The 13,791-nt window shown below is 46.2% G+C and overlaps 1 protein-coding gene across 1 annotated transcript in view; it reads right to left on the reverse strand.

Moving 5' to 3' along the window:
- The window catches only part of LOC111254769 (uncharacterized), a 41,013-nt gene extending 38,755 nt beyond the window's left edge, over positions 1-2,258 (reverse strand). The window contains exon 1 of the mRNA XM_022815956.2: positions 564-2,258. Within this exon, the coding sequence (XP_022671691.1) occupies positions 564-1,098 (535 nt within the window). The 5' untranslated portion in view covers positions 1,099-2,258. The remainder of the gene's footprint in view (positions 1-563) is intronic.
- Between the last annotated feature and the right edge of the window lie 11,533 nt (positions 2,259-13,791).

Consider the following 13,791-nt stretch of genomic DNA (forward strand, 5'->3'; position numbering starts at 1 on the left):
TTTAGTATATATATACATTGTACGCGGGCGAACGTTCATCTAGGGGAGAGGACTATGGGGTACGAATAACGTATTATACTCTATGGGCTTTCTTCCACAATGAGGCCGGGAACTGGTGACTGTCGTCTGGCTACAATAGTCCCGCCATTTGTGAACGTAGCACTTATACGGTGTACAATTGGCTTAAATACATATTTTTTCTATTATCTGCTATGGATTAATATAATCCTCCACTATTGATAGTTGCCATGTTGACAGAACAGTGCTTACAACACAAAGCAGGAGCAGTAAAAAATATCACCTACTTCTTTCTCTCGTGATTAAGTACATACTTAATGGTGCACATACACAAACAAGAAAGATTATCACAGTATAAAACGTGTTTGTACCGTAAACAAAAAAAAAAAAAAAAAAAACTGCCAAGTTTGTAGTGTTCCCGTCTGATTGATTTCTATTTCATAGAAAACTGCATATGAGATTAGTGCAAAGGTGATTGATTTCGATGTGGGTATGTTTAAATCATGGAAATATATTTTTTACAGTTGGCATACTGTTGAACTCACCCGAAAAAGGGCCACAATCCCTTGGCGAGAGTTGACCCTGGAGCCATGGATACCACGGTGTTGGTTTTCTTGGCTGTTGTTGAAGAAGACCCACCATTGTCGGAAAGAGGCTAGCTGCCTGAAGAGCCCCTGCGGCTTGGGGCCGAAGCGCCGCCAACTGAGCATCCCAGTAGAGTCGTGCCGCAGCCGCCTGCTGTTCGGGGTCGGCAGTTGCGCTTGCAGTTGCGCTGACTGCCGCCGCATTGAGAAATAGAGCAGCTGCTGCTGCAGCAGCCTGTTGCTGAGCAGCTACCGCGAGACTAGCACCGTCCGCTTTCGTCGGACTCGTCGACGACAGCAGTGAGCTAATGGAGAACGCCGAAGATTTTACTGGGGCCGGCGAGGGCTTCACCGAGTTCGAGTCGTCGTCGTCGTCAACGGTCACTTCCGGCTCTTCTGGCTCAGATGCCGCCGGCGACGGCGCCTCACTTTTGGTCTGCGGTGGGGCGCCGGCGGCAGTGGGGTTCGCGCCTGGATTCGTACCCATTAGCAGCATCTTCAGTACTAGTGTCGTCGCTATCGTTGCAACTGTAGTATCTTTCACTGTTTCTCTGGCCAATTGTTGATACTAATCAACCGATGCTGGCGTCAGAGGTGAAGCTAACATTTGCTAACTAACAAACCGTCGCGTATAAAACGTGCCAATTCTCGTGGGAGACAGTACAACCGGCAGCGGCAACGAAAAGCTTATGTCGTAAAGTTTACAGCAACAAAACTATGAAGACTGTCATCGATCCCAGCCTGTTGGCAGAAGAGACGATAAAAAAAAACTGTGCTTTACCTCTTTCACAATTTCACTGTTCCCCGCTGCCAGAGTCTTCAGCCCAAGTACGTGCTTGATCCAAATACGCGTATAACACCTGTTTAAAAATACGGTCGGCTGGTTATGCTGCTTAATCACTGCTCACAAAGGTTTCTTCCTAGTTGTTTGCCATTCATTGACGAGGAATAGCGACGAACGATAGACACTATGATCATTTCACAAAATCACATACTGCGCACTTTTTAATGTAGCTGTTGTTGATACAATCGATTAGCTCGATAAGTCATCATCGTCAGAGAATCAGTGTCACCGGCATTCTGGCACTTCACAATCAGACTAGATGCGTTAATACTCAATAGCAGTATCACTCGTCAGACAATAACAGTCCGATAGCTTTCTTCGACGGTCATCGATTACCGAAATGAAAACGAGTGGACATCAAAAGCTTGTCAGCTGATGATTTCCGGCAAGGTACGCACTACACGATATCGTTGCGGTTCAGCTTGCGGCTGTAGCTGCTTGGCGCGCGTGTGCTGCGACGCGAACCGGGTAGCACAGATCTGCCGCGATGCGAGCCGACGGAGGAATTCGTCGTGTTGAGGTTTCACTAACCATGCAACTATCTGTCGCTAGCGAAAGATATATACCTGCAGCCGTATTCAGCTCTATGTGACTATCGGTCTGTTCCCGTCGCCGACTCAAACTGACTCTGAGCGAACGGTTGGCGGCGACTGACACTAAGTGTTGTGCTGGTAGGGGGCTGCTCTCCCGAAGCGGCAGTTAGCAAGCGCAGGACCAACAGGACCGTGGCTAGGACGGTTGAAGACTAGGACATCATGAACAAGAGAGGCTCTAGGACTTGCTGCTGCTGTGAGCGCGGAGCGGCAGCAAGTGGAGAGTAGTAGCAGCAAAAGTACATGATCGCTGCAGCAGCTGCCGCCGCTGCTTCTGTCGCTTCGGCTGGCGCAGCAGCGGCGGCCACCGAGGCGGCGGCCAAGGTGCCAGCAAACTGGAGGAGTGCTACTTTCCGCTCAGCTCACCCAGACCCACACGCAGGCATTTACAGATACAGACGCACACAGCCGGCCCGTCACAACCACATGCATACAGACCATTACACAGCGGTCCGATGACCGGGAGTTTCGCCTTGGGTGGCGACAGGCGGACGCGCACACTCACGAAAGCGACCGGCGAACGAGAACAAGAGGGAGACAACCGAACGCAGGAAGTCGCACGCACAGACGGCCAAACGACCAAGCAAGCGGGGTTAGGGAACGAACGCTTTGAGTCCGCCGCCGCGGCCGCCGTCGCCGTCGCCGTCGTCGTTCAACTCAATTCCACCACGACTCCCACCACAGATAACGTTGTCGCTAGCGTCATGATCACTGACGCCATCATAGTACTACAAAATTGGCATTGCCATCAACCTGCTAGCCAAGAAAGAACCCGCTGCTTCTCTAACATAATAATAATCGAATCGAATAGCTCTGCTGCGGCCGCCGCTGCAGTTGAAGCGCTGACTATTTGACTGCAGCGCCGCGATCGGCTGCTTTCTGCTCGGCTGCTCCGTCGTTTCGGCTGCCCTGGAGAGCTCGATGGGCGGACGAACTCGCACCGCCACTTGCTCTCGATCTTTGGACCCGCCCCTTTTTGAGGGAGCAGGCTCCACCCACTCGAGAGTTCCTCGAGAACGGCCTCCACGGTGTCACCGCCGGCGGCGCGAATGCACACACACGCCCACACACGGACTCAGTTTCACACAGGCACTCACAGACCGCACGCATTAACTTATAAAGAAACAGCCACACTAGCAGGCTGAGGCAAACGGATAGGGAAGCAGCGCTTGCCAGCAGAGCAGCGGGCCAAAGCCAGGTCAGGCCAGAGGAGGCCAGTCATACACGCAGCGCATCTGCGTGGCGTCCCCTTCTACTTCCACTTCTAGTGGCGCCGCCACCATCGTGATCATCATCACTATCATCGCCGACCCACTCACTTTAGTACTACTTCTACCGAAGAAGGGCAAAACAAGAAGCAGGAGAAACGAGGCAGTCCGTCGCACACTCTGAAATCAACCTCCGCCTCTTTCATTCGTTTATCCTCTCCTTCTCGATCGTGCGTATCTGACGGCCATTATTCTCTTGGACTTGAAACTTACATCGGTAGCCACGGTGGCAGTGAGTCCGGGACGGTGGCTGTCCTCGCCTGCCGATATCATCAACACCATTGCGGACTGGACCACCAGGACCAGCGTCGACACAGCGAAGCGGGTACCGTCGAACAGTTGACGGCAAGGCCTTACCTCCATTGTCCCCCCCCCCCCCCCAAGGGATGCTGTGTTGCCCGTGGAGCAGCTGCAGGAATCGGAGGAGACAGAAGCAGAAGTCTTTTGAGCGACAGCGGACAGAGTGAGCAGAGTAAGGGGATCAAAAATAAGGGGGTGAAAAGAAAACTGAATGAGCGCTGGGTACATTGTATTGTACAACTATGACAAAGGAGAAAAGAAAAATAGAGGAAGATCTCAGAGAAGAGCGTTAGTGCCAACAAGCTCTTTCTGTCTCCGACTTCTTTCTGCTGCTTCATCTGTTGGCCAAATAGCTTTGTATGTGCGTCCCGAGTATGGCGAGAACAGCCAGCTTAAATTCGTTTTGCCCAGGGCATTGGACTATGGTGGCAATCAGAATGCACACTGTCGTGGTGATGCTTACCGGAGAAGTATATTATTATTGTTATTATAAGCGCACGGGAAGCGAATATGGCAACCTTAATAGTAGTCTGTGTTTTCCCTACCGCCTGCTGGCAGTGCTATAGCGGGAGCGCTCTCTATTCCTCGAGATCAGAGAGCTGCTCTTGCTGCTTCGGCCGCTTCATCGACTTCTGCTCTTTCAAGCTTACGCAGAGGCTACGATGGGTCATGCGAGTAGCTCAGGGCCTGCCCGCTGAACTGTTAGAAAGGGAGGGTAGCCCTTAGCAAAGGAGGAGGAGGAGGAGGAGGGGGAGGAGGAGGAGGATGGGGATGGGGTATAAAGTCGGGAAACGTCAGGGCTTTGGGGAGTTCCAGCTCGCTCAACTCTCGAAGGTCGTTAAAGGAACATTACACAAATGTCTCCCCCGTTGTTGTCACCAGCAGCGATAGCAGCTGCTGTCCGTGTGTTCACTATGCCTAGCCCCTTTGCTTGTATTCGAACCATCAAAGTTCGTGGGGAGAGACAACATACACACACACACAAGGCACTATGTTTGTGTGTGTTTGTCTGAGAGGATCGTTCTTTTGCAAAGAAGAACGCGCAAAGACTACAGTCGCTGGAACGGGTGGGGGCTAAGTCCTTTGCCCCTGTGGGTTGAGATGTCGCAAAAGAGATCACTATCAAGCAAACCCGCCCAGATGGGACGTATTTGCCCTGCGTCCGTGTGAACTCCAGCAGGAAAACAGACAGAAGCTAGCTGGAATGATGATCTGCCGCTTCGGCTACGCCGCACAAACAAGACTCATACACTAACACTGATGATACGAAGCAATGCCAATGTCTTTCTCTAGTTTTTGCCTGTCTGCACTGATTGTTAGTAGCTAACATCGTTGGAATATCGTATGTACACATCTCTGTGTGAACACAAAAGCGCCTTTGCGTGAGCACGCCAGCTATCGCCAATGTTCCATTTGCTGTATTCGTTTGGACTTTTTCCTCGATTTTTCCCCGCTGTCTATCGACGATGATGTCTTTTGTCTCCTCCATTTTATGCTCCATGTTCTTTTTGTTTGTCACGGCTCGACACCATTGTATTGCTACCCGATATAGCGTTGTTGCAGACGGCACCGTCAAGTAAGTAAGAATTGCGTTTTTGCCCCTAGTACAGTGCTAGTTGCAAAAGATCATTCGCTGTTTCCATCTTAGACACACTCACACACAAGTATATGTGTATTCATATGCTGTCCGTTAGAGTGTATACAGGACATAAGTTGTCGATGCTGGCGGCGTCTTACCGAGCGACTGATAGATGATCTCGATGGCCTGGTTACCCGGTCGGCTTCCTGCTCTCGCCTTTCGCCGCTTACTGCATCAGCACGAAACTACCTCGTTATCACGCTGTTTTGCTACGGCAGACACTCCCGCTGCCGATGGCTATCCTAAGAGAGTCGGGAAGAATCACTTCCCCAATTGTAATGTATAATATTATAGCGGTAAGATAAGAATCTCTATCGCGGCGGCTACGTGATTTGTTCCTATATAATAGACACCCAAAGACACATAAACACGAGCACGTTGCTCTCCACACAGATCTGGTCGTGTGGCAGCAATTCTCGCGGGAACCCGCTTGGCTGCCCCGCGGAGGGCTTTTTTCCAGGAACTACTTTACTTTTCGTCTCGCAACGAAACAGAACGACGGACGTCAGTGGTGCCCTCTGTTACAAGACCGCAAGGTACTTGATAGCACGTTGATGTACTCATCCCACACACATATATATATATATGAACTATTAAGGCTGTGCTGGCGCTCAAGTCACGTCTTTCACCTCTTCTACCCCCGAGCTGGCAAGAACCAATGACACGACGGCTGGCAACCCCTCGTTGTTCCTGTAGTATCGAGAACGGCAGAACACGACGGCAGCTCAACAGATGTGAACCTCTATGACACAATGTGTCTGCATCTATACCAAGAATAGCAGATGCAGACGGAAGTACATGCGTAGATAGCTCATCAGCAACGGTAACTACACACTCAGACATGGGGCAGTCATAAATGAATGTGGGGTTTAGACAGATAAAGAGAATCAACCCATCTACGTACCCATAAAAAGAAGACACATATCCATTTCAACCTAAGATAGCGTTATTAGCGAGAGCGACAAGAGGAATCACTGTCCATGTACCTAGACATAGTCGAATGGAATGGGACTGTAATTAACTTATGTTTTATGAAGAATTCTTAGAAAGTTGCCAACCCACTCTGCCCCTTGCCAAATGACGGCAGCGATTGATGATCGATATGTCGCATTTGCTTTGTCTCGAAAGACCAATAAACGGTAAGAAAATAGTGTCTAAAAGGTATGAAAGTGAGCTGTTGTGTGCCTAACTATCTGACTTTTGTGGAAAAGCGTCGCTCAAACTGGGAGCCAAACTTCCAAGTTCTAATAGTTCAACTCAAGGCTTGGTGTCGCCTGGCATGACAGGGATCGTTAAGCAGACGGGGTGTGATTGTATTTGTGCTGGCCAAACATGGTAAAACACAGAAGACGAAATGATGTAAAGAACTTAAGAAGTGATTAAAAATTTCTAATGACTGTGAATCGGGCACATTTAGACTAATAGTTTTGTTATTGGGCCTTGTAATATTTCACATAAAAATCTATGAAAAAAATCGTCATCCGATAAACTCTTTCAATTGTACATAAAAATGTCTTTATCTTGCAAATCTATCCAGTGATTCTTATAACTTACTGGAGAGATTTAAATTTGCGTTATGGATGTTAAGTACAAGTCGAAATTACCTTCGCTACAAGTCCTGATTTAGGTCCTTGTCCACAAACTAGAGGTAAACATTTTTGTGTCATACATAAAAACGATATATACGAAAGCTTACTCTAAAAAGCCGACAACATTATCGTCCGTAGGTCATGAAAGAACTGCACCTGGAAAGGTCATGGCTACCCTAGGCATAGGTGTAAATAGAAATGTCTGATACATAATTTTTTTTTCACTCTTATCAAATGATTACGCGCCTGCGTCATCGGAAGCTCCTTCATAATTTGGATCTTCAAACCAGCAGATAAGCGTCTAGCTATATAAGTAAGCAGTAGCGAATTAATAGAACGATGCGAAAGAAGATGGCGATCACTTGTCGAAATAAAAAAAAACACAAGCTTTAGCATCTATGTGTCCCAAAGCGTTTTCGAAACTCTTCGGGGGACTCTTACCATTTAGTAGCTGCTTATATGGCATAATTGATCAATCGCCGAGAGTTGCTGCCTAATTTAGTGAAGTCAGCGCTCGCGACAAAGTCTCACGGCTTATGAAACAGGGAGTAAAACCCTACGTTCTTTTAAGCTTTGATCTTTGTTTGGTTTTGACCAAGATAAATTTCGCCGAAGGAGACGCACCGTTCGCTGTGTGATGCGTTTCAATGGTCGTGATGAGACTATGCTCCAAGTTGTCGGCTGGTACGTGTGCAACAGAACTTCGACTTTGTTTGGAGCTTCTTCCTCGAAATCAGGCAATTTGAAAGCGACTACTATTTGAGGCTTTGGCATCTTTTTGGACACCACTGGAAGAAGTTATCGAGAGCTCGCTTTCGACCTTGTTTGAGCCTATTCAAGAATTTCCATACCGAACCACACTGGGTGGTTCCTTAAGAATCCACTTTGTTTTGTTAAAAGTAGAATAGGCTACACGATCTGTAAGTATGCCTTTAGTTATTTCTTATTTCTCTAGTATGTGCATAGTTGAAAATTTCCGCGGTAGACCTAATGCCTCTGGCTAAGTACGAACCAATATTATATAGATTAGCCGGTAAAACGTAATGATACAGTGCTCTAATATTGATGAATTAAACTATTAAAAAAAAAAACATTTAATGGGAATCGAGCATTACAAGATTACGAGTAGATAGACTTTACGGTGGAATCTTTATTGGTTTTCGCTGATCATTAAATCTACTTGACTCTGAATTGCAAGATACTCGTTTCAGGTTTTACTCAGGTTTTACTGATTACCGGTACTATCATTGAATATTACTTCGGATGGCTGGTTCCCGGCATGACGCAGAATGTATCTACGCCAGGGTTCAAACTTAGACCACCAATTGGTTGGCTGAGACTTGGATCCGTTCAAATCTATTGGAAATATGATGGACCCTGTAAAAAGGACACTTAGAGCATCTCTCGGTTCACTCTCTACGTATCAGATAAAAGTGTACAACTCGAAGGGTCGACCTTGCGCGAGTGGAAACGCCTGAAGTGCTCACTATGTTATTTATTTATTATAGAGAGATCTTATTTACATAACTACAGCATTTTCGCACTATGTCAGTATTTGAGACTGAATCTCAGTTGCTGCTTCAAAAGCTTTCTTCAAGCGATAATGATCGTCTGAAATCGCAGTAACATGAGAGCATCAGCGATAGCAAAAATAGCTGAGCCTTCCGGAACACGTCGTTACGATGTCCTGTTTCGGACCACCGCTCCAGGTATCACGGGCTTGGCAGCCAACAATAGTATCAGTGCCTACACGACACCTATGATGTATTATATTAGATTACTTCTGTTAATCTTTAGAAATATGGGAAGTTTCTGGCGAAACCTGGGTTTATTTATCTACATACATATACTCGACGAGATGCGATACAGGCCAGGCGCAGAAAATTAATTGCATCATCTATTCTATTTCGCTTCAGCGTACCGGACCGCTTCGGAAAGATGCGTCTGTTGATGGATATGCTTGAGCGATTACCGATTGTATATAACTTTATACTACGGCGGTTCTATGGCTATGTATGGACTGCGTACGTAGTTGTCTGAGCGTGTCAGGCGGTCTGGTAAGTGGGGATAAGAAGAATACAAGACATTATTTAGGTTCATATATGACGGACGGATCCGAACCGCCGATGGGAGCAGGGAACGAATTGCGAAAAACAAGCTGGCCCCAATGAGAAAAGCATCATAGGGCCTTCTATGTATGTTTCTCTCTTTTTGTCCTTTACTTCCTTTCCCTTGTCCACTGGTGATAGGCAGCCGATACTTGGGCTTCATACACCTCTCAATCGAGTAGAGCCCTGGAGCTGCTACTTTACTCTGGTCTATTGCAGCTCCTTTGTCTGTCCGGAGCCGCGCAATCTTCTTGGGCTTCTTGCTATTACGGCAACGTACATAAGCACCAGATGCCAGACCCATGCACACGTATGGACACACTAGACGCAGACAAACAGATAGACGAAAATACAAAACCAGTCACACGTGGCTCACGTGGACTCACTGCATACACCGCCGTCGTATGCGCGGGCAGAGCCGTTTTGCCACTAGGCGGCTGTCGAACCGACCATCATTCTTCGTACCGATGGGGCAAACACAGAGGAAGGCTCGTCCCACCGATGAGGCAACGTTAGAGTCAACAGCCTTTGCTTCTGTTACGACTGTTCGGGCCTGATCCAATGGCGTGGAGCAGGCGACCGAGAAACGGTGAGAAAGAATCTAGGGAAGCTGGCCGACTGGACAGCTCGTTCGCGCGGTGGCTTCCAGGGGCAGTGAGGAGCAGTAGCCTGTCCGTTCAGGCAAAAAACGGACTCCCTTGGGGAACCAATCCAGGGAGTGGAGGATGTGAAGCATGGAGGGTGAAAACAGTCACGGGGCCGCACACCAAGATGGCGAGAAATTATTCGGCCAGAAAATAAGACAACGACCGGATCACATCGAAGCACAACAGGGCACACACAACGAGGCAGGGACGGTGGCGGAATGGACAGCCAAACAAATACAGACATAGACGGAGCAGAACCCCACACCAACAAACAGCCCGACAGAATAGTGACTCGTACTATCCGCTCGGATTAACTTTGGTTCGGCTGTCGCTCTCATCACATTGATACTTGATGGTTCAAGCACTTGAACCCACAATAGTTCCAATTTCCTATAAGAATTCCCAATACTCATTGTCATATGCAGCTACATAAAAACCATAGAGGCCAGGTTTCAAGATGCTGCGCACGCGCTATCGAGGCACGTAGAACTGTTTTGATCCATGCATACGTACGTAGTTCAATCAAAGGATTTTCAGTGTTTAGCCAAAAGCTGTAAAGTTCCAAAGAATTCTTAGCAGACGCTAATGAACGCAAACAGGGCCTTGAACTCGGAGTGAATTCTAGCAGGCTGTGGCGTAGCGGGCATGCGTTAATCTGCTATTCTTAGCACCAAATGGAAGCCACTTTTTTCTTCAAAAAAAACTTCGTTATGGCGAAAAACAGAGTATTGCTCTCAAAACTTAAGGGAAGGTTAGATCTTTTCCAATTCTTCCGCGATGGACGAACTCCCCATAAAGCTTCTTTTTTGTCCGAAATTGGCGGTTTACATCATTGAGTTTCCATGTCGCCTCTGCAAGATACGCGAAAGACTAAAATGAGGCAAATTGGAAAATTCTCAATAGGGTTTAGATCGAAAGGGTTTGGACATTAGTCAAAATAACCTAAAAATCTTTTTGATTCACCTAGATTTTCAATATAAAAAATATCGGTCTTCCTAAAGCGGAGGATATCAACTGGTAGACGAGCTATAACGGTTCCTTTTTTTTTAGAATTCCCGCGCCTCTTTTCAACTTCTGATGTTGTTAGCATTGTGAACCTTCGCACTTTTAGGACCTTTGGCCAGCTGTCAGGCCGAAATTTAATTCCGTTGAAACTTTTTGTGTGTAGCGTACTTGAACAATACTTTAACACTTAGCTTAACTTTTACACCTGCTCAAATTTCTCAATGCACAATAACCATTGAAACTTATTTTTACATGTAAAAAAAGGAGTATTCTAAAAAGACCTAGTTAGTGGTTTAGGTCCCGAATTGAAAGTGTAATCACGACAAACAAATACTACTATCAGAATTGACACTTCTAACAAACGAAAAAAAAATGTTGAGATTTTTGTTTGACGCCCAAGCTAAAATTCGGTCGTACTTAATTAGAATATAATGATAATAATTAGAATATAAATATCCAACAATAATAGGTAGAGAAATCATAATATTGTAAAATGAAGGTAATAAGTCCTTTATGAAACCGAGCCCAAAATCTATCCTCGTATTGGGGTTTTTATAGTTGAGGTATTTCTACTTCATCCCTATTGATGAGTCTTCGGCTAGAGTCCGATTTTGAGACCATGCCATACAATGACACTTGCATTGGGTGACTGTAACCTGTGTGCGGCTGTTGTAGTTGAAGTAACATTTCATAAAAATAGTGAAAGTTAGGATTTAATATGGCCAACAATGATTATTTCATATATCTGGATTGGCCCTATCGATCCGTTGTAATTTTCAGATACGTGCATGCATAAGAAGTTCTTCGAGATACAGATCCGTTGCAAGTGTTACGTAGCTCGACTTTGTTGAAAATGACAACAGTTGTACCAGGTAAATGATCACGATTTCGAACGTAAGAAAGGAGTAGGATATCTGCCGAACGGGTAAGTCCCGCGTTTCGCCTATTTGTCCTCCTATTATGCTTTCAACGTTGCGCTTTATCGACAAGCCAACCACAGCTTCATCTTGGTTATCTATCTTATTCTAAGCAATGGCAGAGCAACTACGGCGAGAAATACAAATAAGGTAGGTCACTTCTTTTTGGCAGAGGGGCGACGGATACAGACCGAGGGGGGGGGGGGGGGATCAAATCGATATAGTGCGTAAAAATGGCTAAACTATTGCCAAGTTGTTATTGGGCTGGGTTTGTGTTCTTTATTGTCCTTCTTGGCCGCTATAGTTGTTACTTCGTCTGGCTGTTGTATTCGTTCTGTTTAGTGGCAACTTCTGTCGCGAGGCATTTCAAGAAATTACTGCATCTCTCGAGGAGAGCTGCGATGTAGCCAAGAGCAAGATAATACTGGCAGCTTTCCGTAGTGTCGAACCAGCGTTCACCGTACTTCGACAGAACGAACTGCGACAACGCTATAATAGTCATCGAAGCGGGACGGCTGTCGTTGGTGCTGTGGAAGAAACTGCGCTCCTCAGAAGCGAGCTCTATCGAGCACTCGGTAACAATAGGGTCCGATGGCGAAGAAGAAGGCCAAGTCGGGCCGCCATCTCGCTGGCAAGAACACAGACAGTGTCTCAGTTGCAAAAGGGGAACGGGGTTCACTGTAGATGGGGTAGCCGTGGTCTGAGCTCGGCTGTAATAGACACAAGATAGTAGCAGCTGCAAGACAAATGGGCGGACTTTAGGGTTGGGGCTAAAGTCGCCGGAGTGGAAGGAAATGCCGCAAAAAGCGCCGAAACGAACAGGAGAGAAGGGATGAAAATCGAGGGAAGAAGCAACAACAGGAGAGAAAAGAAAAAACACGGCAGAGCTAAGGAGAACGATAATTTGCAATTTATAAGCAACTCGAATCTTGATAATGTGTTTGATTTTTGGCGGCGCAAGTGAAGATGGGGGGGGGGCTGCTTTCTCGCGCCACCTAGCGTATTTGTTTTGCTGTTGTGACAGCAGTGTTAGTGCACTCCTGCTCGGTACGATTGAAGGGAATTGTGAATGACAGAGATATTTCGGGCGTTTTCAACGCTTGTCGGCTGGGTGTTTCTTAGCCCTTACGTCCATTTTGCCTTGTCCGGTCTTTTGAGTTATGACAGCTGGCAGGGTGTGAGGCAGGCTTAAACAACTGTGTTTGCCTGAAATGGATAGATGAAGCTGAATAGGTGAACCTGTTTTATTTTATGGATTCGATTCACAGTTGTTTACCTGATTTATCGTCGCATCTAGCTCAAACGTAGGGCTTTGCATTGAGAGACTTTATTATTGTATTAAGCATTGTATAAGTACCAAGCGTCTTTTTCTTTACAAATATGCCAGGAATTAATTGCATTACATTAATGCTACCATGATATATTTAGCGTTATATTGATTTAATTTAATCTGTAAGGTCATCAACGTAAAGTTCTAAACCGTTTGTTCTAGAAAACGCCTGTGACGTCTTTTCCACACACGAAAACTTTCGGTGTTTTTTTAGTAAACTTCCTTTATATTTAAATACTAGATTCTACTTGGTTTCTATCTGGCTATTTTTTCCCATTTTCAATAACGTCTACCTCATCGTTGAACATGCGCAGTTGCCATAAAACGTGTGCTTTTTTTATACCTAAGCTTCACGTCATAGATTCCTCCATACCTAGCTTCTATATCTTGGTCATGATCCGCGTGTCCATCCAGAGTGTCTCGTTGAAAATTGTTCCCATTTGTACGATAGCCCGCCTCTTGACATTGTTTGTTTTCATGCTCGTACATCTTTTCAATTACACAAATTTCGACTGCCGACTTACTCGTGCCGATCTCCACTATAAAGGCTTCAACGACCAATGCAGTGAAAATATTCATCATTAGGGTGATACAGCTCATGTGAAAAGAACTCGCCCGTTACCATCGCGAAGCCTTCAGGCAGAACATGCTACTGGCGCACAACCATAAATGAAAACAGAAAAATAAATGCGGATATCGCATCACTGAAGTTATTCCCACAATAGCGACTCGTCAAAAACGACGAACTTTTAAGGTTTTCGTTTTATTATCGCAAATCTTACCGGTAAAAAGTTCCATACCAGTTATGGCAAATGCGCAAGAGGCGTCTTGTTGTCCTTAGAATGATTCGGAAACGCTTGATCGAGCTCATGATCTTCACTAATCGTAGACACCGTATGACGAGAACCATACCTTTGAACAAGCTTCTCAGCTTGTTCAAATCATATCC

The sequence above is a fragment of the Varroa destructor genome, unplaced genomic scaffold (genome assembly GCF_002443255.2).
Source record: "Varroa destructor unplaced genomic scaffold, Vdes_3.0 BEIS01000007.1, whole genome shotgun sequence".
Lineage (NCBI taxonomy): Eukaryota > Metazoa > Arthropoda > Arachnida > Mesostigmata > Varroidae > Varroa > Varroa destructor.